This window comes from Dendrobium catenatum, unplaced genomic scaffold (assembly GCF_001605985.2).
Source record: "Dendrobium catenatum unplaced genomic scaffold, ASM160598v2 fragScaff_scaffold_772, whole genome shotgun sequence".
NCBI classification, from domain to species: Eukaryota; Viridiplantae; Streptophyta; class Magnoliopsida; order Asparagales; family Orchidaceae; genus Dendrobium; species Dendrobium catenatum.
Window position 1 is genome coordinate 951,639 of NW_021319234.1, and position 22,481 is coordinate 974,119.

At 36.6% G+C, this 22,481-nt stretch overlaps 1 protein-coding gene across 3 annotated transcripts in view; it reads left to right on the forward strand.

The window, feature by feature from the left end:
- LOC110101725 (phosphoglucomutase) overlaps positions 1 to 22,481 on the forward strand; it is a 47,540-nt gene that overhangs the window by 12,961 nt on the left and 12,098 nt on the right. For all 3 annotated transcript variants that reach the window (XR_002303743.2, XM_020829750.2, XM_020829751.2), the window contains 11 exons: positions 1,615 to 1,667; positions 3,993 to 4,081; positions 7,986 to 8,222; positions 8,571 to 8,635; positions 10,503 to 10,563; positions 10,640 to 10,757; positions 12,265 to 12,346; positions 12,441 to 12,513; positions 12,581 to 12,642; positions 15,891 to 15,986; positions 16,282 to 16,436. Coding sequence is in view for 2 of the 3 variants with exons in the window: in XM_020829750.2 (XP_020685409.1) it covers positions 1,615 to 1,667; positions 3,993 to 4,081; positions 7,986 to 8,222; positions 8,571 to 8,635; positions 10,503 to 10,563; positions 10,640 to 10,757; positions 12,265 to 12,346; positions 12,441 to 12,513; positions 12,581 to 12,642; positions 15,891 to 15,986; positions 16,282 to 16,436 (1,091 nt within the window). In the remaining variant the exon portion in view is untranslated. The remainder of the gene's footprint in view (positions 1 to 1,614; positions 1,668 to 3,992; positions 4,082 to 7,985; positions 8,223 to 8,570; positions 8,636 to 10,502; positions 10,564 to 10,639; positions 10,758 to 12,264; positions 12,347 to 12,440; positions 12,514 to 12,580; positions 12,643 to 15,890; positions 15,987 to 16,281; positions 16,437 to 22,481) is intronic.

The following is a 22,481-nucleotide window of genomic DNA, read 5'->3' on the forward strand; positions in this document are numbered from 1 at the left end:
TTGATGAAAAGATTGTAAGGGTTTCTTCGCCTATATGTGGGGGCTAAATGAGAGACACTATAGTTTTTAGCGCAATACTCGGAGAGGACTCCTGGGAGTTGACGTAATTTAAAATTGACCAAACTATTATAAAATTATGGTGTGCTAGTTCTACTTTTCTTTTATGCACTTTATTTTCGCATTTTAATTTTATGCGATTTTTTTTTTGAAAAATTCATGTTGAGAATGTTGTGGTTGGTAGTGGATTGATTTGATTGAATTGTCACCATCGTTGTGATTGTTATTGCATTTATTAGTCTTTATATTGGGTGATTTAATTTCTTTGAAAATATCAAAAAGATTTTTTTGTTTTAAAGAAAATTTTTAAAATCCTAATTTATATACCCCTCTCTTGGTGTGTCGTGGGTAGTTCAACGAGGTTTAACACCCTTCATTGAACTTTCACGATCTGCGCGGGTCTTGCAGGAGCGATGGAGCGGGTGAGCTAGGCTGCTAGGGTAGGAGCCTAGTAGGTTGTGGTCCACGGGCGAGGTGTATCCGGCCATCCATATCGTGAGCGCGGAGCGGGAAGGCGAGATCGTGCGCCGGAAGAGGCGAATCCGGGTCGCGAGCGCGGAGCGGGACTGCGGTAGGTCGGATCCGGGTTGCGAGTGGGTCATTTTCGGGTTTCTGGGTCAGCTAGAACCCAACCCGATTTTTGAAACGGGTTTGTTTTTTGAACCCGAGCCCAACCCATATGACAAACGAGTTGACCCTAACCCATAATTTTTGGGTCGGTTTCGGGTCGTGTCAAATATTGACACCCCTAAGGGGCAGTCCTAGAATTTTGTTATGGATCAAGTGGGTTGAGGCTTTGGCATTCTATTATGTTTATAAACTTTCTCTGGATCTTCTCCTCTTCCCAACCTTAGACTATTAAATTTTTTATGCCTGTATATGATGTAAGTATTTGGAGGAGGCGCCGAGAATAACCAACCTTCCAAACATTGACAAGTTTATATAAATCTTCTTGAATATTCACAAGTGAATACATTGACAAGGTTATATAAATCTTCTTGAATAATCACAAGTATTCACAAGTATTGCAGGCCTATAATATGCAGTTGAATTTTTCTTTCTCTAACATTCACAATGCCCTCCTTGACTTAGTGACCCACCATGACTATTTTTAGTTACCTTCTCCCCTTTCCTTCTTCCCTTATCACCGGCCAGTTCAGATGAGCACTCAATCCTGTGTTTCGGTAACTATGTCTATGACTCTGGCATTTCCTAGCTACGCTGTTGTTTTAACTAAAAGAAATGGACTACCTGGCATGTTGCAGAGGCTCCTAGCTGTACCTCAAGTATATCGATATCTTAAATTATTCAAACACAACCACAATACACACTCAGTATTATCTGCGTCACTTGTAAATCATATGGATATTCATACCATTATTCTATTACGGTTTTGATTGGTAGCTTTTGCGTAATCATTCAATTTTCAGTGGTAGGTTTTATCTCGATAAACTAGACCATATATAGAAACTCTATTTTGGAAGTTGTAATTAATCTTTATTAACTTTGCTAACTACACCTTCAGTATGCTTGAAAGTTTTATTGCTGCATCTTCAGGATGCCATTTCTCGTGGACTTGCAAGTGCTGGACTGGATGTTGTTCATTATGGGTGAGCAAAAAATCTTTTCGTTGTTATGTTAGTTCTTGAGTCGCTTATTCCATTCGAGTGTGAATTGTATTTTCAGTAATGGAATGATGATTCTGAGTGTATTTTATGCCCCAATTCATCTGCACTCCGCCCATGAAAACAACCTCTTTTGCAATGCGAAGGAACGATGTGAATTTTAACCCTTCCCCAAATCTCACATTGTTGGGAGCCCATGCATTTGGCGCATCCCAGTTCTGCAGTACAATAGCATGTTTCTTAGCACTATAATTGTTTTAAAACCTTATATTTGATTTGAAATGTTCTTATGACTTTTAGGAGCTTACAATCATGGATTGAATCCAAACATCCTAACTGTTCTCTGATAGGAAGTTGATGTAATTTCAATAAAATTAGAGAACGACACAAGAAATTTATGAAGAAGAACACACAATAACCTTTTTTTTTATTGAAAGAACTAAGAAGAAAAATATAAGATTCAATTGGATCTTCGATTGGAGAGGAAGATCCGACTCTCCCAAATCTCTAGCCGCTGTCTAGAGCCCAAACGCCCTAAGAACAATCTAATTTCAACAAACTCCAAAACATCTTCTGAAATCACCCCATAGTTAGCTTAAATAGGCTCCCATAATTCCCTCCCAAATAAGCTCCCTTTTCCTATATAAATTCCTCTCAAATTTGAATTCAAATTAGATTTAATTTCATAATTAATTCCCTCCCAATTGTAATTAAAATTTTCCTAAACAATCCCCCTTAATTCCTCCTTTTCCCTAAATAATTCCCTCTTAGATTTTGAATTCAAATTATATCTCTTGCCCTAAATAATTCCCTCCCAAATGTAATTAAAAATTTTCCTAAACAATTCCTCTTTGGTTAAGAACCTTCATAAATAGTTCCCTCTTAATTAGGAAACTTCCTAATTCTCTCCCAATTAAATCAGCTGGTCTATCAATACTCTCCTCCCAAAGTGTCACATTGTCCTCAAGGTGGACTGAAGGAAACAGCTGTCGAAGCAATGGACTAATAAAACTAGACTGAAAAATGGACTGTCACTAGATCGAGTGATTTCTGCCTCCAACATCTCCTTGATCAATCTCTCCATCTCATCCTCCTGGAGTTGGGAATAATGGTACAAACAAACACTGATATGTGAGGCTCCGTCCTTCCAAAAGATAGCATGCTTGTGTTCTTGCGGAGGAAGCAATCCATGAATTGGCTGGAATACTTCTAGATATTCCTGTAAGAGTGGGTGAACCATGTCTGGTGCTTCTATCTTCTCCCTATCTTCTTTTTCTTCCAAACTCTACAGTTCCACAAAAAATCTTACTCTTTCACCATTTCCCCTCCTTGGAAGTAATTTCAAAGATGGCATCTCCTCTTCTTCCACAAAAATTTTCACCTCTTGATTCTCCCTCATTATCCCTATATTAGGATTTCTCCAATTTTCTTGTCCGGTCAACGATGCTCTCACCTCCGATGTTGTCAGTTTGGTTTGGCCCTCAAGAAGCTTCTTTATCATCTTCTCCATGATGGCAAATTTCTCTTCGATCTTCTCATGGATGACTGAAAATAGCTTTTTGAAACCTGAAATCTTTACAAAATCAGATTTCAATTGTCTGATCTCCCATTCCAACATTTCTACCTTTCTTCCCTCCATAGGTACCCGGATCGTGCTCTGATACCAATTTGATAGGAAGTGGATGTGATTTCAACAAAACCAGAGAACGACATAAGAAATTTAGGAAGAACATACAATAACTCTTTTTATTGAAGGAACTAAGAAGAAAAATATAAGATACAATTGGATCTTCGATTGGAGAGGACGATCCGACTCTCCCAAATCTCTAGCCGCTGGCTAGAGCCCAACACCCTAAGAACAATATAATTTTAGCAAATTCCAAATATCCTCTGAAATCACGCCTTAAATAGGCTCCCATAATTCCCTCCCAAATTAGCTCCCGTTCCCTATATAAATTCCTCTCAGATTTGAATTCAAATTAGATTTAATTTCATAATTAATTCTCTCCCAATTGTAATTAAAACTTCCCTAAACAATTCCCCTTAATTCCTCATTTTTCCTAAATAATTCCCTCTTAGATTTTGAACTCAAATTAGATCTCTTGCCCTAAATAATTCCTTGCCAAATGTAATTAAAAATTTTCCTAAACAATTCCCCTTTGATTAAGAACCTTCCTAAATAGTTCCCTCTTAATTAGGAAACTTCTTAATTCCCTCCCAATCAAATCGGCCGGTCTATCATTTTCATTGTAAAATCATGCTGCAAAATGATTGGCTTGAAATGTTGATTCCATCAGTAATTGTTTACAGATTGGCTTCTACTCCAGCAATGTTCAACAGCACTATTTCAGAAAATGAAGATTTTTTTTGCCCGGTTGATGGTTCCATAATGATAACAGGTATGCTGAGAAAGCCCCATACAATAAGAAGCATTGTATTTTTTTTCTTGATTTAGTTTTTGTTCTTTTGTTTTCTATTTCAGGTGATGTAAGGCTCTCGCTTGCAACTAACTAGTTTTAATGAAATGATGGGTAGGGGCTAGGCCTAACTTCCTGTCTAGATATAGAAAGATTAAGAGTAGAAAAGAACGAGCCTGACAAAGATAAAATGAATACAAATTTATGCATTGGTCTGATCTAGATAAATTCTGGACTTAGTTCTAAATTTGAACTTGGGTCCATATGCTGCTTTTACTCTTTTAGGCCAAAAGGAACTTACCCCTGGGGAGTCAAAATTATATCACACTTCAAGTAGACTGATGCCATCTTTAAGCACTCTTCCTTTGATATTCAAGAGCTTTCTGGAGGAAGTTGGTTATTCTAATGAACCAAGTACTTATATACTCTAGCAGTGATTTGATCAGTAATGATCTAATCCTCCTTGCGAGTTTGTATAATATTGATTGATAAAGGCTTAGAGAATAACATTATTTGTGGAAGTAGTTGCTCCATCTACAGAAGACATTGAACCTCGTTTCAGATGCTTGATATTCCAATTAAATTTGAGTAATGAAGAATGTTGAATTAGGTTTAAGATTTTAAGGTTCTGATTTTTGTTTTTTCTTTTAAATTGTGGAAGGTAAAGGGTGTTTTAGATTTGTGTTTAAGGGAGGGCATGCATACAAAATTTTTAATTTGAAAATAAACTAATGTAGGAGGGTCAAAATCAGGGAAGTTTGCTTTTCAATGTGATTCAAAGTTTAATGGGTTTTATTGGGATCTGTTTTTTACTTGGAAGAAGAGCTAAGGATACACTTTGAGCATGATAAACTTTCAAATGGTGGAGCCTCTGTGGGTTCGTGTATTACGTTTAAGGTTAGGAGGGAGAAGTAGACTGAGATCTGGAGGAAGGGCCTTAGGCAAGAGGTGGGTACCAGGAGAAGGCTGTGGTTGGGAAAATACTTCCATAAACAGATAGAGGTGCATGAATGTCAGAGTATGGCCTTCCTTCGGATTGGGGAAAGGAATGAATCAACTTAGGAATAGCTGGGAACCGATTTAGGATGGTTGGTGGGATGTCATGCATCAGAAGATACCAAAACCTCAAAAATAGTGATGCTTAAATGTTTTATTTATGGAGTTAATTTTGAATTTCATAGCCATTGAACTTTCAAATGCAAAGTTAACAATGCAGTTTTAAAACAATGAAATTTTGTAGAAAAATTTCTGGTCTTATAAGAGGAAATTGTAGAATTACATGATTGGTGACTGAAATAAAGACAAAATAGTATAGATTTGTCCAAACCTAATTATAATGGTTGATATGAGTACAGCATTGGTGATGTATATTTTTGGTTGTCAAAGCTAAGAGTAGCAACAGTTGCATACACCAACCTCTCCCTTGACCTTATACTGGAGGAGCTTCATGCATTAGGTATGCCGTTTTTGTAGGTTAAAACTTAAAATATATTAAAAAGATAAGGTATACGAAAAGCTCACATTTTCCTGTTAGGTTCATAGCCGATTTCTCTTTTTCTGTGTGTTCATGTATGATGTACATTTACATCTACAATCCAAAAATTATATAATATACATTTACATCTACAATCTAGAAATTATGTGTTAAATGTATCTGTTAGTATTTGGTCCAAATTCATGTTAGTTATAAGTGTACTTTTCTTTAGGCATTTCTTTGTGTAGCCTTGTTTAACCTTTGGTTAGAGTTTTCTTTTGTTTGTCTATAAATAATTGCAAAAGGCTATAATAGGGACCCTCTCCAAGCTTAGCAATAATATTCAAATTCTGTTTGCTCCCTCCCTCCCTCTACCCCTCTCTCCCTCTACATTCAAGAAGCTCTCTCTTCCTCCAAGAAATTCCCAACAATTGGTATCAGAGCTTGATGGAGGTGATCACGGGGAAGGAGGAAGGTGTTCTTGTGATAAAAAAGGGGAGGTGGTCGGGCGGATCGCGGGCTTGGGAGTGCACATAGGCAAGCGTTTCAGATGATCTGAGTGGGTTGGAGTTCATGCTGGGCGCGTGATTGTGCCTAGGAGATAGGAGTTGTTTGTTGGTGCCAGAACATAGGCTAGCTGAGGTCGAGCGGGCTTGGGTCATGCAGGGGCGTGTGGATTGTGAGAACGGGGGCCTGAGCGTGAAGCGGAGGTGGGGCCGCGGGTCTGCGACAGGTGTTGCATGGCAGAACATGTGGGGTGTAGGTCGCAGGATGCGTGCGGGCGGATGACTTAGGCAGGTGCTGTGCAGACGCGGGGGTAGGCATCGTGCGTTGTGCTGGCTTGGCTAGTGTGGGCGAAAGTGGGGGAGGAAGTTGTTGTGCGGGGTTTGGGTGCTGTGGATAGGTCGCAGGGCTTTTGGTGGAGATGTGGGGGAGAGAAGATAGGGTTGAATATGAAGGGGTTTGATTGAGTCTTGGTATGCAAAGGGAGATTGTAGAAGGAGCTAAGAGGGGATTTACTGTTGCAATCGAAGGAGTTGGGAAGTAGGATCTTTCCTGTGGGAGTGGATTCGATGGAGACAAGCAGCTTCCTCCATGATTTGGAGGAGTCGGGTCGGGACTGGTAGGGAGCGCGCATAAGAGAACCAGTGTTGGTGTTCAGTCAGAGCGGAGCATGTGGGATAGATTGCTCGGAGGCATCCGCAAGCAAGAGTGCGAAAGAAGTGGGCATCGGGCTGGGGATTAGATGGGTGGTGGCCCGTGCGTAGTGGCGGGTCGGAGCTCACACGGGTGCCCAGGGAAGCAGGCGAGCCAGAGTGTACTCGGTGCTGAAGCATGAGCGTGTGCCGCGCAGAAGCAAATGCATAGGAGTGCCGGAGGTGAGCATGACATGATGCATGAGAGGTTTGTGGGTAGGAAGCTGCTCGGGGATAGGCAGACGGCCTATTTCTTGGATGGACACTATTCTTGATGAAAGCAGGTGGAGCATTGGCTCTCGGTCAAGACAGGGAAACATTCAAGATCTTTCTTCTATTTTTCTTTTTTGTCATTTTTTTTTGTGAAATTAGACCAAGGTGGAGATTGTTAGTATTTGGTCCAAATTCATGTTAGTTATATGTGTATTTTTATTTAGGCATTTCTTTGTGTAGCCTTTTATAACCTTTGGTTAGAGTTTTCTTTTGTTTGTCAATAAATAATTGCAAAAGATTGTAATAGGGACCCTCTCCAAGCCAAGCAATAATATTCAAATTCTGTTTGCTCTCTCCCTCCCTCTTCCCTTCTCTCTCCCTCTAAATTCAAGAAGCTCTCTCTTCCTCCAAGAAATTCCCAATAGTATCTGTGGCCTATTCGATCCTTTTGGAAATGCAAATTGTCATTCTTCTATAGAAATAATTTCTACCGCTTGTCCAGTTTTTTTTTTTTTTTTTCAATTCCTGTGCTGTCACTCCCTTTATTGTAGACCAGTTCACTAATTTACTCGATTTTAAGTTACATTAAAAACTTGGTTTCTTTAGATTTTGTTTGCTTTATTTTTCAGGACGTGCATCATACATGTTTTCAAGGTTTCCTTCATCACTTTAAAGAATATGTTAAAATATGCATTAAACATATGCTTGCCTCCATTCAAGTCTTTATGCTTAATAATTGAAGTATTTTTTTTCTAATTAATTATTAATTTTTTTTTTTTAATATTTTGTTGAAACTTTCTTCAAGACACAATGGAAAAAAAAGATTCATGTAGCCGACCCCATGTAGTGGGACAAAGGCTTGATGTTGTTGTTGTTGTTGAAACTTTCTTGTATACAGCCAGCCATCTTCCTAACAATCGCAATGGGTTCATTATAGAAGTATTTTTTCTGATTAATTGTTAAGAAATTTATTTATATTTTGTTGAAACTTTCTTGTATACAGCCAGCCATCTTCCTTACAATCGCAATGGGTTCAAATTTTTTACTAATACTGGTGGACTGGGTAAAACTGACATTAAAGACATTTTGGAGCGGGCAAGAATTATATATGAGAAGTTCTTACCTGAAAGTTTGAAGGAATCCGTACAAGATAGATCTTTATCTTTTAAAAAGATTGAATATATGACAGTCTATACTTCTGATCTTGTAAAGGCCGTCCGCCAAGCTGCTGGTAATATAGGTATTATTTTGATATATGGATCTTATACACTTGGATTGCCAATTTTTTTTTTATTTTCTTACTGTTGAAACTAAAGGTGATTTTCAATAGCTGCTTTGCAAGTAATATAGGTATTATTTTGATATATGGATCTTATACACTTGGATTGCCATTTTTTTTTTTTTTCTTACTGTTGAAACTAAAGGTGATTTTCAATAGCTGCTTTGCAAGTAACAACTCAAGATTGTAAGATCTAGAGTTAAAAGGAGGGAGTCTTTATTGATATCTGATTATCAGATATCTCTGATACGTAAACAATCCTGCTGTTAGTTTAATTTATATTATTTTCCTGAAGTAAATATCTTGCAGAGAAGCCATTAGAGGGATTCCACATCGTTGTTGATGCGGGTAATGGTGCTGGTGGATTCTTCGCGGTAACATTACCCCTCTTTTGTTCTTTTGCCAAACCAGCATGCATATTATCACTAATCTTTTCTTATTTGGATCTATAGATAGTGAAGGCCTTTGATTTACCTTTAATTATTTTGTGAGTTGGATTCTATTGTTTTGCCCACGTTATTTCTTATTATTAGTTCTACAAGATATTGTTCCTTGTGTTGATAGCAAAAATGTATATAAAGCAGCACTTGTTTAACTGCAAGTTCAATATCCTGACATAAAATCTTATCCATCAATGGTATTATATTTGTGTAAATTCTTTAACATTGAGCAAGCATGAGCTGCTTTGTGATGATGTCAAGGAAAGTAGTGTAGTAAAACCGTGAAGATTGGTAGAGGAAGAGTTTTACATCATTGAAAAGGGATAATTATGATCAAATGATGTGGATTTATTTCAGAAAAGTTCTTGATTTGATTTTTATGTCTTGTAGATTTTTAAAGAACATAAGAAATGCATTCACTATATTTTCATATTGTAATGGCTGAGCATGGGTTATAGTCTATGTTGCACCGATACTGATACGGCGACACGGATACGACACGATACGGATACGGGACGCGCCAATTCTTAAAAATACAGGATACGGGTACGACGCGGACGCGTCATTATAATTTATAAATCATACATAAAAATTAAGAAAGCGATCAAAACATAATATTTGAAATTACAAAAAAAAAAGTAACATCATTTGTAGCCTTGTAGCTTATAATATCAAAATAAAAGTAAGCATTAATTGTCTAGTACAACAACAAAAGCATAAATTTAAATTGTCTAGCATATGAAGTTTTAACTATTAAATAGAAGGAATGATATGATTAGCTTCTTCAGTGGTTTGTCTTTGAACTTGTATATCATCTTAAATAAATATCATAGCTTCTAATTCAGGCTCATCAAGTGAAAGATTAGCAATTTCTAATATTCCCATATCATCAAGAGACTCAAATTCATCTCGGAAATGAGAGAACCTCACTTGCAGCCGCAGAAGTAAATACGACGGTTTTTTTTTTTTTTTTGGATTTTTTTGTTTTTCAACGGACACGCGTATCGGATACACATGTCCTTTTGAAATTAAATTGTATTTTAATTGGATACGACAAAGCCGTATCCGACACATATCGGTGTAGTATCGGAGGCGTATCTGTGTGTTGGTGTATCGGATACAACATGCCTTCATAAATAGGTGTATCAGTGCAACATAGGTTATAGCTCAAACAGGGATGCTCCCTTTATTTGCTTTCAGGATTCATAGAGTAAAAATTCTCCCTCCTATACTGTTATTGACTTGAAATGCTTGATACAACAAATATGCTTTAGACCATAATATTAGAAAATGAACAGTTGATGGTATTTCTAATATTCTTTCTTATTGGTCCATTCCGCAGCTCCTTTTTCTCATCCAACTCACTGATACTTCTGGATAAATCACACGTTATTGCTCTCTTAGAGTGAATGTTACATCTGTTATGCCTAGTTGCTATTTTGTGTCAATTTCCTTACATGTAGGTGGCATTTTCCCCCAGTAGGTTTGTATTATCTTAGTAGTTTTCAAGTTCTCTTAATATTCTATTTCAAGAGGAATTTAAGATTGCATAGTGTAAATTTGATATATGTCATCCCAATATTGGTGTTAGCTAAAATAGTGTGTCCTAGAACAATCCATAGGAATGCGCTCATATATGTTTCCTGGTTCTCAATTTTTTTGTCTTGAATAATAATTCCAGTGATTGCTTGGCACCAATTTATTTTGCCTATATCTGTTTGAAGAAAATTTGTTTCCATGGCAATTATGTTAACATAGTCCACTTATGAATTTATTATGCTCTGAAAATGCTCTTTATCAGGCGAGGGTGCTAGAACCTCTTGGTGCGGTCACATCTGGCAGTCAGTTCTTGGATCCAAATGGTAATATCTTTACAAATAAATTTGCACGCTTCATAGCAGCAGAGTGGTCATATTTATATATTATTCTAGATATCAGGTTTCTTTCCCAATCACATTCCAAACCCTGAAGACAAAGCAGCTATGAAAGCAATTATTCAGGCGGTCCTTGATAATCAAGCTGATTTGGGCATCATCTTTGACACTGATGTCGACAGGTGCTAGTATTGTCTTTGCTTATGTTTATATATATTTAAGAAAAGAACTAACATGGTCCCTTTAAAATGGTCCCCAACATGTTAAGAGACCATTTTGGCTTCTCAACTCTTAAAAGCAAACCAAAATAGTATCACCGTTACTTCTCTAATGGTAAAAAACAAAAAAGTAACGAAGATATCCATCGCTAGAGGGTATATACTAATTACTCTAAATTCGTCTTCGAAGCCGCTATAAATTCCGAGAGTTGAAATCAAAATTGCGAGAATTTTAACCAGTACGAAAATCCTTGCAACATCCAAACTCCTTCAGCGTCGAAACCCTAGATCGACTCAAAGGAGGCTAGCATAGAACCCGGCGTCGAACTATCGATGAAGTCGAACCTTTGCAGCTGACCGGTCTTCGCCTCCTTTGGCAACGTTGAACTCCAGCAAAATCGCACCCCAACAATCGCTTGTTCTTTGCATTTGCTATTTTTTTGCTGTTCGACTTCGCTCCTTCAACGACGTTATCTTCCTGTCATATTGAAAGTCGCGACATTTTAATAGGGTGCTCGCTCGCTGTCAAAGCAACTATCTTTCTTTCTTTCACGTGCTTCTTCTGCCAAATTCTGCCCCTAATAGTCGATGTCTAGCAAAGTCGAACCCATCAGCAGCAAGGAGACCCGTCCATGGAGTTGACGTCTTTCGGCGAAACATATCGTTGCACACTAAACTCCCACCTGCCTAGTCATCGCTTTCAGTCAAGCACCCATGCAATCACGATCAGCTGAGTTTAATCGAGCAACTAGTGGGAGGTATTTTTATAGACATTGTTTGCAAAAAAATATATAAATTTACTATAAACAAAATAAAAAATTTTGTGAGTATTATATATATTTTTTAATTGAGAAACTATTGTATAGTTATAATATTTTTGTTAAGGCTCTACAGATTAACAAAAATATAATTTAGACCATAATTTTATGAGTGTTATAGATTTTTTTTTTAATGAAAAACTATTGTATAATTCTTAATATAACCCTTTTTATTAAGAAAGATAGCATCTAATAGAATAAAAATAAAATTATAGAAATATTCACTATTGTCTTACAGTTTTTAGATATATTGTAACAAATATTAGTGATAAAAATATTCAATAATTAATTGAGCGAATTTATTTCATCGTCTCATAAGTTCTTATTGGCTTCCAAAGCACTGCTATTTTGTTTGATAAATTTTCAAATATTATTTCACTCTTGTTTCACATCCCACTCATAAAAGGCCAATTAATTCCAAAGGTCACTTCCTAAAATACCTATAATTTTAACCCCATTAAATTTAACATGCAATAGTTTGGAAGGTGGGACTATTTTTGTTTTTTAAGAGTCGAGGGATCAAAATGGTCACTTAACATAGTTGGGGTCCTTGGGGATCCTTTTGGTCCTACCTAATGAGTTGAGGGATCATTTTGATCCTTTTCTATTTTGAAGTAAAAAATGGCTACTTCTGAATGTAATTATTCTTTCAGATCCGCTGCTGTGGATTCTACTGGTTCTGAGTTCAATCGCAATAGATTGATAGCTTTGATGTCTGCTATTGTGCTTGAGGAAGTATGGTCTTTGTTATTTTTAAAGTGTGTTGATATTGGTCTTTTAACTATCCAATTGCATATGTCTCACCTTGTTGGTATTTACTTCCACGTAGCATCCTGGAACAACTATTGTTACGGACAGTGTGACTTCAGATGGTTTGACTACTTTTATCGAAAAGAAACTTGGTAAGTCATCATTTGGTCTACACATTTTTCTTAAATTGAAAGACTAAATAATTTTTGCATTTTGAAGGAGGAAAGCATCATCGATTCAAGAGAGGATACAAAAATGTCATTGATGAAGCTATTCGTTTGGTGAGATCTAATTTGTTGATCAGTTACTAATTTGTTGTCTATGATAGTATTGGATTTGACAACTTTTTAATTGAATTGTTACATTGAACTCTATTTCTCTGAATGGAAACATAATCGTGCCCTGGGCACTACCGTTAGCCAACATTGCTTTAGCAGACTTTTACTTTGGAACATAATTGGGTCTCCATTTGCCTAAAGGAACATTGCAGATTAAATAGAGTTTGGGAACTACTTTAGATGACTAAAGATCAAGCATAAACCAAATTAGACTACTCGATCAAAGAGATTTACTAAATAGAAGCAAGGGAATGATTTTATTGATAAATAAAGAATGATTGAACACAAGGTCATTTATGTTGATTTCTGAAGCTCTCCTTCTTAGAGATGGATGATAGTAAATCTCTTCTATCGCTTTTGCACTTTACTTTGGATTTTGTTCTCAAGAAATGATTGTTCCTTTTTGAAAGCCTGAAAGGTGTGGCACACCCAAGGGGGTTGAACTGGTGTGAAAAAAAAATTCAGTAAATGTATATGATTTTTATTTTTTCTTTTGCTTAAAAACAAGTTATGGCTGTTCAAACAAGGTATGCTAACTCAACAAGAACACAGGCAATTTTATTTTTATCTTTTCAATACCAAAATTCTCAAAATAATTACTTGAAACAAAGGATTATTCTATCATGATTCTTTTGATCTTTAAAAAGTATTCTCCACAACACACATTTCTTGATCACAAGATTGATTTATTAAATTTTTCTAGTGACTTGTACAACTTGCAAGATCAATTTTCTCAAGCAATTTGTAAAGCAATTAACATCCATGTTACTATATTTTTCATCACACAATCACGATAATAAATCAATAAAGCAATGCAAGTAAAGTAGGAGTAAGAAAAATCAAAAGAATAGAAAACCAACTATTAAATTTTTGATTGGGAAGTTAATTATTGGGTAAGTAAAAAGAAGCTTCTCAAATAGTTTGTAATTTGACTTTTATTGTTTTATCTCTTCTTTATGTAATAACCATTTTTGTGATATTCCAACTATTAAATGTTTTTTGATATGTTGTAATATTTTGCCATATTTCCCACTTTTTAATTATCATCTTGTGATTCAAAAGTGGGATACCTCCTAAAATAGCCTTTTGAAGTTGTCGAGTGCTCTATGTTCAATAATAGATGATTTACTCATTTTTTATCTTAAAAAATTCTTGAAAATCATTTTGATGTAGTATAAATTGGTTGATACAAATCAACCTACAAAATTTTTTGTTTCTCATAAGTTATTTACAAGAAATCAAACTAGGATATAATAAGGCCGAAACGAACCAATATTTAGACCTTTATGTCCTATCTTTATTTTTGGCAAAATTTTTCTTATTTTTATTAAATTTAATTAATAAAGTTGAATTATTATTTGGATAAGATTTGGTTTGAAGTTGAATGTTTGGTTAGGATTATATCAAATTTTAGATAAGCTTATATTTGAATTTAAATTATTTGTCATTATCTTTGCAACTCTATTTCTATAAATTGGGATTGATGGCTTGCATTCATGAGTAAGTATTGATGAAGAAATTGTACTTGTGAGAACATTTAAGCATTCTCTTAATCGAAGTTGCAACTCTATTTCTATAAATTTGGATTGATGGCTTGCATTCATGATTGACTATTAATGAATAAAAAGTATTTGTTAGAACTTAGGACAGTTAAGGATTCTCTTAATCCAAGTTATGTATATGAATCACTCTAAATTGTGTACGCAAAACTTTTTCTTACCTTGCAACGTAAAATATTATTAGATTTAAATAACAACCATGATTGCTTTTTGTGTGATATTGATATGCAAAGGGGGGGCCACTTGGCTGGTCCAACCCTTGGTCTTGGTGGGAATAGGGGCAGCAGAGGAGTGGGGCCCAGGGGAGCTATTATTCATTGTGTAAGGAGGAGGAATCAAAAGGAAGGGGGTGGGGGGCGTTGTTTAGGAACGTTTACTAATTGTGTTTATGATGTTTAGGATTTTTAAAATTATTCAGGAAGGTTTTCCAATTGTGTTTATGCTATTTAGGAAGGTTTCCTAATTGTGTTTATGTTGATTAGGAACGTTCTAATTGTGTTCATTGTGTGTGAGGGCTATTTAAGGAGGTTTGTTTAAGGTTATGATCATATATGTGCTGAGTTTATTTTCTAGGATTTGTGTAAGTTTCCTAGCTGCGGCTAGGATTTGTGGGAGAGCCATTTACCTCTCGAATAGTAGATCAATTGTATCTTTCGTTATTGTTTAAGTAGTAATAAAAAAATCAGCCCGCATATCTGTATTCCTGCAATTGTTTTCTAGCTATATTGTTGTTTTTGCTTCCAAGACGCATCAGATTTATAGGTGTATGATGACCATACATTTCTCATTTGGGCAGTTGATCTATTTGAGTCACTTATCATACTCCAAATGATATTTCATAACGATTTGTAGGCCAATAAGCTAAACCTACGCAGTTTCATGACAATCAGTTGATGCTTATTTTATATTTTAAAGTGATGGGTCTTAGTATGTTTGATTTATCATACAATGATTATATAGATATGAGAGAAGCGTTTCTGGAACTGAATTTGATGGATAAAATGAGCACTAAGTGAGCAGAAACTTTCATATAGAATTGCAAGCTACATCTTATAAAATTGCAATTTGATCAACTATATTACTTGTATTAGGTGTTGGGCTTATGTCAAAGTTACTAAGTGCTGGGCCTCGAAGCTTGCTAATAGCTAAGTGGAGTGTGAAAAAATGAGAGTATAGATTGATAAGGTAAAATTTAGATGAATATACAGCATAATGATTCTATTTAAGAGATAATGAGTGCTACACCTATTGAAGATAAGGTAATGGAAGACTTTGGTGGTTTGGGCTTCTACCATTGAATATGTATCAATAATATCATTATGGTGGGTGGATAAAATTAATGTGAATGGGTTTGAAATGAAAATTGATTGACCAAAAATGACTTAGGTAGATGTTGTTTGAGAAGATTATAGCAACATTTGATCAAATGCATCAATTTTTCGAATAAATGGAGTTTTATTTATAAAGTTGAATCTAATATATGAGGCCTAATGACGATGATGCCATGTTATGTAGTATTAATCAATCAGCTTTCATCTTCATTGTTCTGGTCTCATATATCGTCTAGAATAAATTTCTTGCAATGCTGCTTTTCCTATTTTTTAACAATTCAACTAAATAAAAATATTGCAGAATTCGATTGGTCAAGAAACACATTTGGCTATTGAGACCAGCGGTCATGGAGCTTTAAAGGAGAATCATTGGCTTGATGATGGAGCATACCTTATGGTAGGCCCATGCACTTTGTTACATAAAGTGATATTTAATAGTTTATTCTGGTTGGAAACCTGTAATGTTATGTAATCAAGCTATATTGTCATCCTTCTGAAGAGCCTTGCATACAATCACATTTGCTCTTCAATACTCTACCTAATGTATTTTAAATCGCCATTTTTCTTCTCATGAGTGGTCTAAGGTTCTTTTAAGACTATATTAGCCTAATTTCCTTTGTCATCAGTTTTTGTGCTTCCTTTTCTTTTTTCATCCTGCAATTTCAATTTCAATGCTTTGATGTTCCCTGCAGGTTAAGATCTTAAACAAACTTGCTTCTGCCAGAGCTTCAGTTTCTACTAGTGGTAGCAAAGTTTTGACTGATTTAGTTCAGGGCCTAGATGAACCTGCAGTAGCACTAGAAGTGAGACTTAAGATAGACCAAAAACATGCAGATCTTAAAGGAGGGTATGCCACATTTCTGTATATCTTTCCATTTTTATTGTCATGCTTACTGCCAGTTGGTTGTGCAATCTTCATCTATTTATATATCTATGATTAGTTCCAAGTTGGCTAAATGGTTTTTTGTTATCCAACCTTGGTTTAGTGCCCTAGAAAATTTGTTGGTTTTTCAGCCTGTCAAAATAAACCAATTAATATTGAAAGTTTACCAATACATCCTTGCTGAATTAATTATAAAAAAATCATCTTTATTTTCCTACCACTATTTTCACCTTTATCTTATCTGCACCATGCTTTGCATGGTATCAGGTTTCCTGTTTTGGCTTGAAGAGAGGGTTATGCATGAGCTGTATTGATAAGTAAAGGAATGCATAATTTCTTTTTCTTGTTTGAAGAGGTTACATGTAGGTGAAAGTTATGCTTCATAAGCTTGACAAGTAAGCTGAGAAGTGAGCAAAAGTCATCCTCCACTTAATGTTGGCATTGAGATTTTGACTTTGCTTTTCCATCAAGTCTGTTCTTCTTGCTTTCAGAATTGTCACGCTGCGAGATCTTTGGCTCTAGGTGTTTAGTTCCTGCTCACAACTTTCTTAATGAATGCTAGACTTCTTGGGTAGAATTAATCCTTTTTACAATGTTGCATGGGGTTGGGCTTCACATCATAATGATAATCTGAAACAACATAAACTTTACTAGCTTCTCTTCATAACGTCTCTTCCTATACAACCACAACCGTACCCTCGCTGCTGGCCTCATGGAGTTGTCCGTGTGGTTTCAGTTCAAAGATTAATAGGGAGGAGGGGCTATCGGCTAGAAGCCACTTATCTAATGCTGGAAGGTATGCAATCATCTCTAAGATCGTGATCTATGAGCGTTGTACCCAGGGAATTTAGGACTGTCGTGCTCCTCAAATTTTCTCCCATAAAAGGTACTGAAATCTAACCCCTCAAACCTGACTTGTGTGCTCGTGACCACCAATAGGTCCTCTTATAGATGTGCTCCTAAGATCAACATGGCGCCGCCCATTTGAAACATGATTGACTTATCTTGGAAGGAGGAAAATCTATGACTTACAAGTTACAAGACTTACCATTGCCTTTTAACCCTATTTAAATTTCAAAACCAGCGTTAGGTGTCACAGACTGGCCCGGAGACTTAAATTAACGAGGCGGAAACAAAAAATTGGACAGTTGAAACATTTCTTTGAAATTCAAAAACAAATTATCAATTACATCCTATATAAAACTGAAGAGTCACTAACTTATATTTTACTTGCTTTCATTCGATCACTGTCTTCTGTAGATGTATTTTTCTCTTTCAACCATTTCTACTTTTTTGAAGATTTACCTTAAAATTTTAGTATTACAGTTTGAGTTTACATAATAAACTTAGTGGATAAACACAATTTCATATATAACAGTTAAATATATAAATTAAAACATGTTTATTCTTTTACCTTTCTTACACAGTTAACATATGCATAATCTTTTATATGTGGTAGATTTTTACAACATATCTTTCTTTTAACTTATTTTTATCCTGTTTCATTTATTCATTTTCATTTAATATTTATTAATTTTCTATTTTAATTAGTACAGGAGCATCGTCTAAATGTATCAATAAAGGTGCATCCATTTCCATTTCCATTTAAAGTGCTTTGATATAGGACTACAATATTTTGAAATGGTTTTATTGATGGGGGTGCTTTGATGTACCAATAAAGCGAAAGAGCTCGAAATCGCGCAAAAAAAAAAAACTCCCGACGCGTGTCGACCTAAAACCCAAAATCGCCGAGATGACCTCCGTTCACGAAACGAACAGCGCTGATGCGTCCTGAGCAACATAAACAGCTAAGATCAGCACCCATATTGATGGGGGTCGTCGATCGGTAAAAATTTAAATTTTGGGCGTGCGAATCGAGGCGACAATGTGTGCGAGCGGCGACGCGATGACCAACATGATGGAAGATTAAATTTTTATTTTTATTTTGTGCAATATAAATTTTTTTAGAAAGAGAGAGAAAGAGATATTTTAAATAAAAAGATAATTTTCTAAATAAAAAAACCCAAGATACCTAAAATACCCTCACTTAAACCCCTAAGCCCTCATATTCTCTCCCAACCGCCCCCCACTCTCATCTCTCGATCATTCTCACGCCAAGGAGCCGCGAACTCCCTCTCCCTCACACGACTCCAAGCCACTGGCCTCCCTCTTCCCTCCAAGCAAGGTAACTTCTCTTCTTCTTCTTCTTCTTCCTCCATCCTCCATTCTCTTTCTCCTTCTTCTTTCCCTCTTCTTCCTCTTCCCCATTTTTCTTTTTCTCTCTTCCTCTCCCATCATTTCCTTTCATTTCCCTCCATTTTTCTCTTTCTTCTTCTCCTTCTCCTTCATCTTCATCTTCATCTTACATTTTCTCTCTAAACCTACAAAAACTCTAATCCTTTTTTTTTATTTCTCCACTTCCACTCACCAAAACACCCTTCACAAAAAAACATTTCCCTACACTTCCTACACTCACCACAAAAAAATCCACATCATCCTCCATTTTCTCTCTCTAACCTAGAGAGAGAAAATTTTCTCTCTAGGAGAGAAATTACTTCATACATGACTCCCTCTCCATTCCAAACATCTCCCTTAATTTTCTCTTTAGGAGAGAGAAATTACTATATACATGACTCCCTCTCCATTCTAAACATCTCCCTTCACCATTGTTTTCCCATAATTCCCTTCCTAGAGAGAAAAATTTCACTCTTTCTCTCTCCAAAATTGAAAAGATGGATTTTCTCTCTCTAAACCTCTCTTACCATTTCCTTACACCTCCTAAATCCATCTCCATGCAAATTATCATCAAATCCTCTCTTTCTCTCTCTAGAAAGAGAGCTCTCTCTATTTTTCTCTCTCTAGCCTTTGCTTTAAATAAAAAAGACATATATGATTAATTTTATTGAACAAATAATTTAAAAAAAATTAAATTGTACATCACAGGTTTCTTACCGTCGCCGTCATTCGTCGTCGTCGCTTCGATTACTGCACACACAAGGTAAAAAACCCGACACTAACATTTTAAATTTCTTTGCATGAAATAAGTACTCGTGATCGCTTTTGTTAGCGAGCGAGGAAACTTAAGTACCCGTGATTAGGGGTGTAAGTGAGCCGAGTCGGCTCGTGAGCCGGCTCGAACTTGACTCGTTAACGAGTCTCTAATATGCGATGCCCGAGCTATGCGAGCTTCAAAGAGCTACAGAAGCTCGAGGCTCAACCTATATATCGAGCTCTGAATGCGTTTAACTGAGCTCTGAGTTCGAGCTTTGACCTGGATTCGGCTCGTGATGCTCTGCGAGCGGCTCTTTAATTATATGATTTAAGTAAAATAAATTATAATATATCGTATTATTAGATATATGATTAAAATATATGTAATGATTATTATTTTATTTAATTAGGGTAAGGCTAGTACAGTTAATTTTTATTAAAATATATATATAATTATATTCTTAATATATATAATTATGAATGGCCCATTAATGACATTTGCATGATGCTATCAAAGTTAATGCGTTCTTACGTTGACAGTGTTGCTTTTTTTGTGGAATTACTGACAAGCTGTCTTAAAAGTGGACGGACGGGAAAATAAAAATCGGATGCGGAGAAATAGAAAATGGCCATGGGTCGGTAAAAATGTCAAATTGAATTCTAGACGCGGGCTCGAGCTGTTTTAGGAGGCGAACTTGAGCTCGAGCTCGTTTTCTGTACGAGCTCAGACTCGAGTCTCTGAGCTCGAGTTCGAGCTCGCTTTTCGACTAACGAGCCGAGCTCGATAAGGCCTAAACTCGACTCGACTCGTTTACACCCCTACCCGTGACCGCTCTTATCAGCGAACAGGGAAATTCGTATGCATGAAATATAAGTACCCGTAACCGCTTTTATTAGTGAGCAGGAAAAATTGTTATTTGTAAAAGAATTGTTTAATTAAGTATCCGTCATTGCTTTTAGGCGGGGAAAATACTGTGCTTTAAACATGTACTTAAAGACCCCGTGACCGCTTTTGTTAACAAGTGGGGAACGAGACTGCGGCCCTGGTGTTATTTGACACCTATCGTGACTGCCTTTCTTGGCAGACGGGAATGCCTTACACACTTCGATCCAGCCTCCTACGCGGGGACGACGTCGGAGTGCTGTCGAATTTTCAACATAACCAATGACTTAGAAAATTTCAAAAAGATTTAAAATCCATATAAAATTCTAAGTCAAGAAAAAATAAAACACACGACACCCTAGGCTCCCGACACTGAAAAAAAAATATAAGAGAAATCCAAGTCATAACAAAATGCAACATATCGTGAACCTTTAAGGGAATCAACCGTTTACTAACGAGTAGGAATCAAACCTCTTCCTCCTAGCGCCTGACTTGTACACACCTAAGTCCCTCACCAAAAGCTCTTTACAGAAATGGGATGAATTGAAACCCCATTCTATTTATAACATTGAACTTGAATTATTTGCGGGCCCCACCAGCCTAGGATCCCCTTGCTACAAGATAGAAAATGTACACTTGTGGGCTCCACCAGCCTAGGATCCCTTTGCTACAAGACAGGGAAGGTACACATGCGAGCCCCACCAGCTTAGAATCATAAGATGCTATTTCGAGGCTTTAGCCTTGAATTCCTTTTAGAGTATTCACCAGCAGAGAAAATACGAGCGTAAATAAACATGAATATGGTTGGTAGTTATCTTAAAAAAAGGGGATAAAAGTAAAAGTAAGAGTAAAAAAATAAACATTTCCTACAAAATGCTTTTGTGTTCATTATAAACATATAGGAATCCCCGCACATCCCCGGTATTTTTTTTGTGTGGTTGAACCCTTTCTGATAAGATAAAAAAATGTATGTCACATTGCAAGTCATGGGTGTTCTAAATAGCATGCACGCCAGCTGTAAAGCTAGGTAGCTCGTACATCCCGTGAACATGTCTTCAAAAAGAGACAAAATAGTGCACTCTTATATGTCACGGGTTGTACGACCCCTAATTAAAGTAGACACATCACGCAAAACCACTGGAAAGTGTGTCGCCTACGAGCAGAAAAATCTAATAGGTGACATATGAGACATATATGCAAAATATATATAACAAGCAATAAGTGCAAATGTTTGCGAAGTTGTAGGAGACCCGTCATATATGCAAAATATCATCTACGCACAAAATTTTATACGAATACAATGAATGTGAGCACTTACGATCTGGTGAGGAAGACCCGTCATACACCCAATGTATTGATCACAAGCAAAATGTCAAATGACTACAACAAATACAAATGCATGTGGCCGGCACTAGAAGATTTGTATGTAAAGCAACTCGACCACAAATAAGGGCGTCCTGTTTGTGGTGGATACAATTATCTACATGTATAAGCGGGAGATTAGTTAGTGCACTACGATCCACCCGCAAAAGCAAGTAGTGCACGATAGTCTACCTGTGCAAAGCGGCGAGCAACTCAATCCAGAAGCTGCTACGCCCCGCCACCGAATCCACAACACTCATACAAGTGGACATAAGGCATGTTCAAATTCTCAAATGGAATGTCGTGTGCATTCAAATGGCAGTTACTTGTACAGTTTCAAAAATTTCAAAATACCCCCGCACGTGCACCATAGTTGTATACACATACGTACACGAAAGGGGCAAGGAAAATCAAACACCTTCATGGGCCCCGGCGAGCGTGTTATTGGTATACACGTGACGCCCCAGGATGCTACGCGGGTCAAATGATGAATCTAAGTTCGAACCCGATCCTTCTCGTCACGGTTCAAATCATTAAATAAATATGCGGTCACGAGGTCGGCCGAGGTATTTATTTTATACATTCATATTAGACCTTCAAGGCCCTTTATAAGAAAGATTCATCGATAAAATCAAAAACCCGTATGGGCCCCGGCGAGCGTGTTATTGGTACACATGTGACGTCTAGCGATGCTACGCGGGTTATTAAATTTGAACCCGATCCTCCTAAGCGGGTAAATAAGAGTCGACAAGGTTCAATAAATAATTATAAAA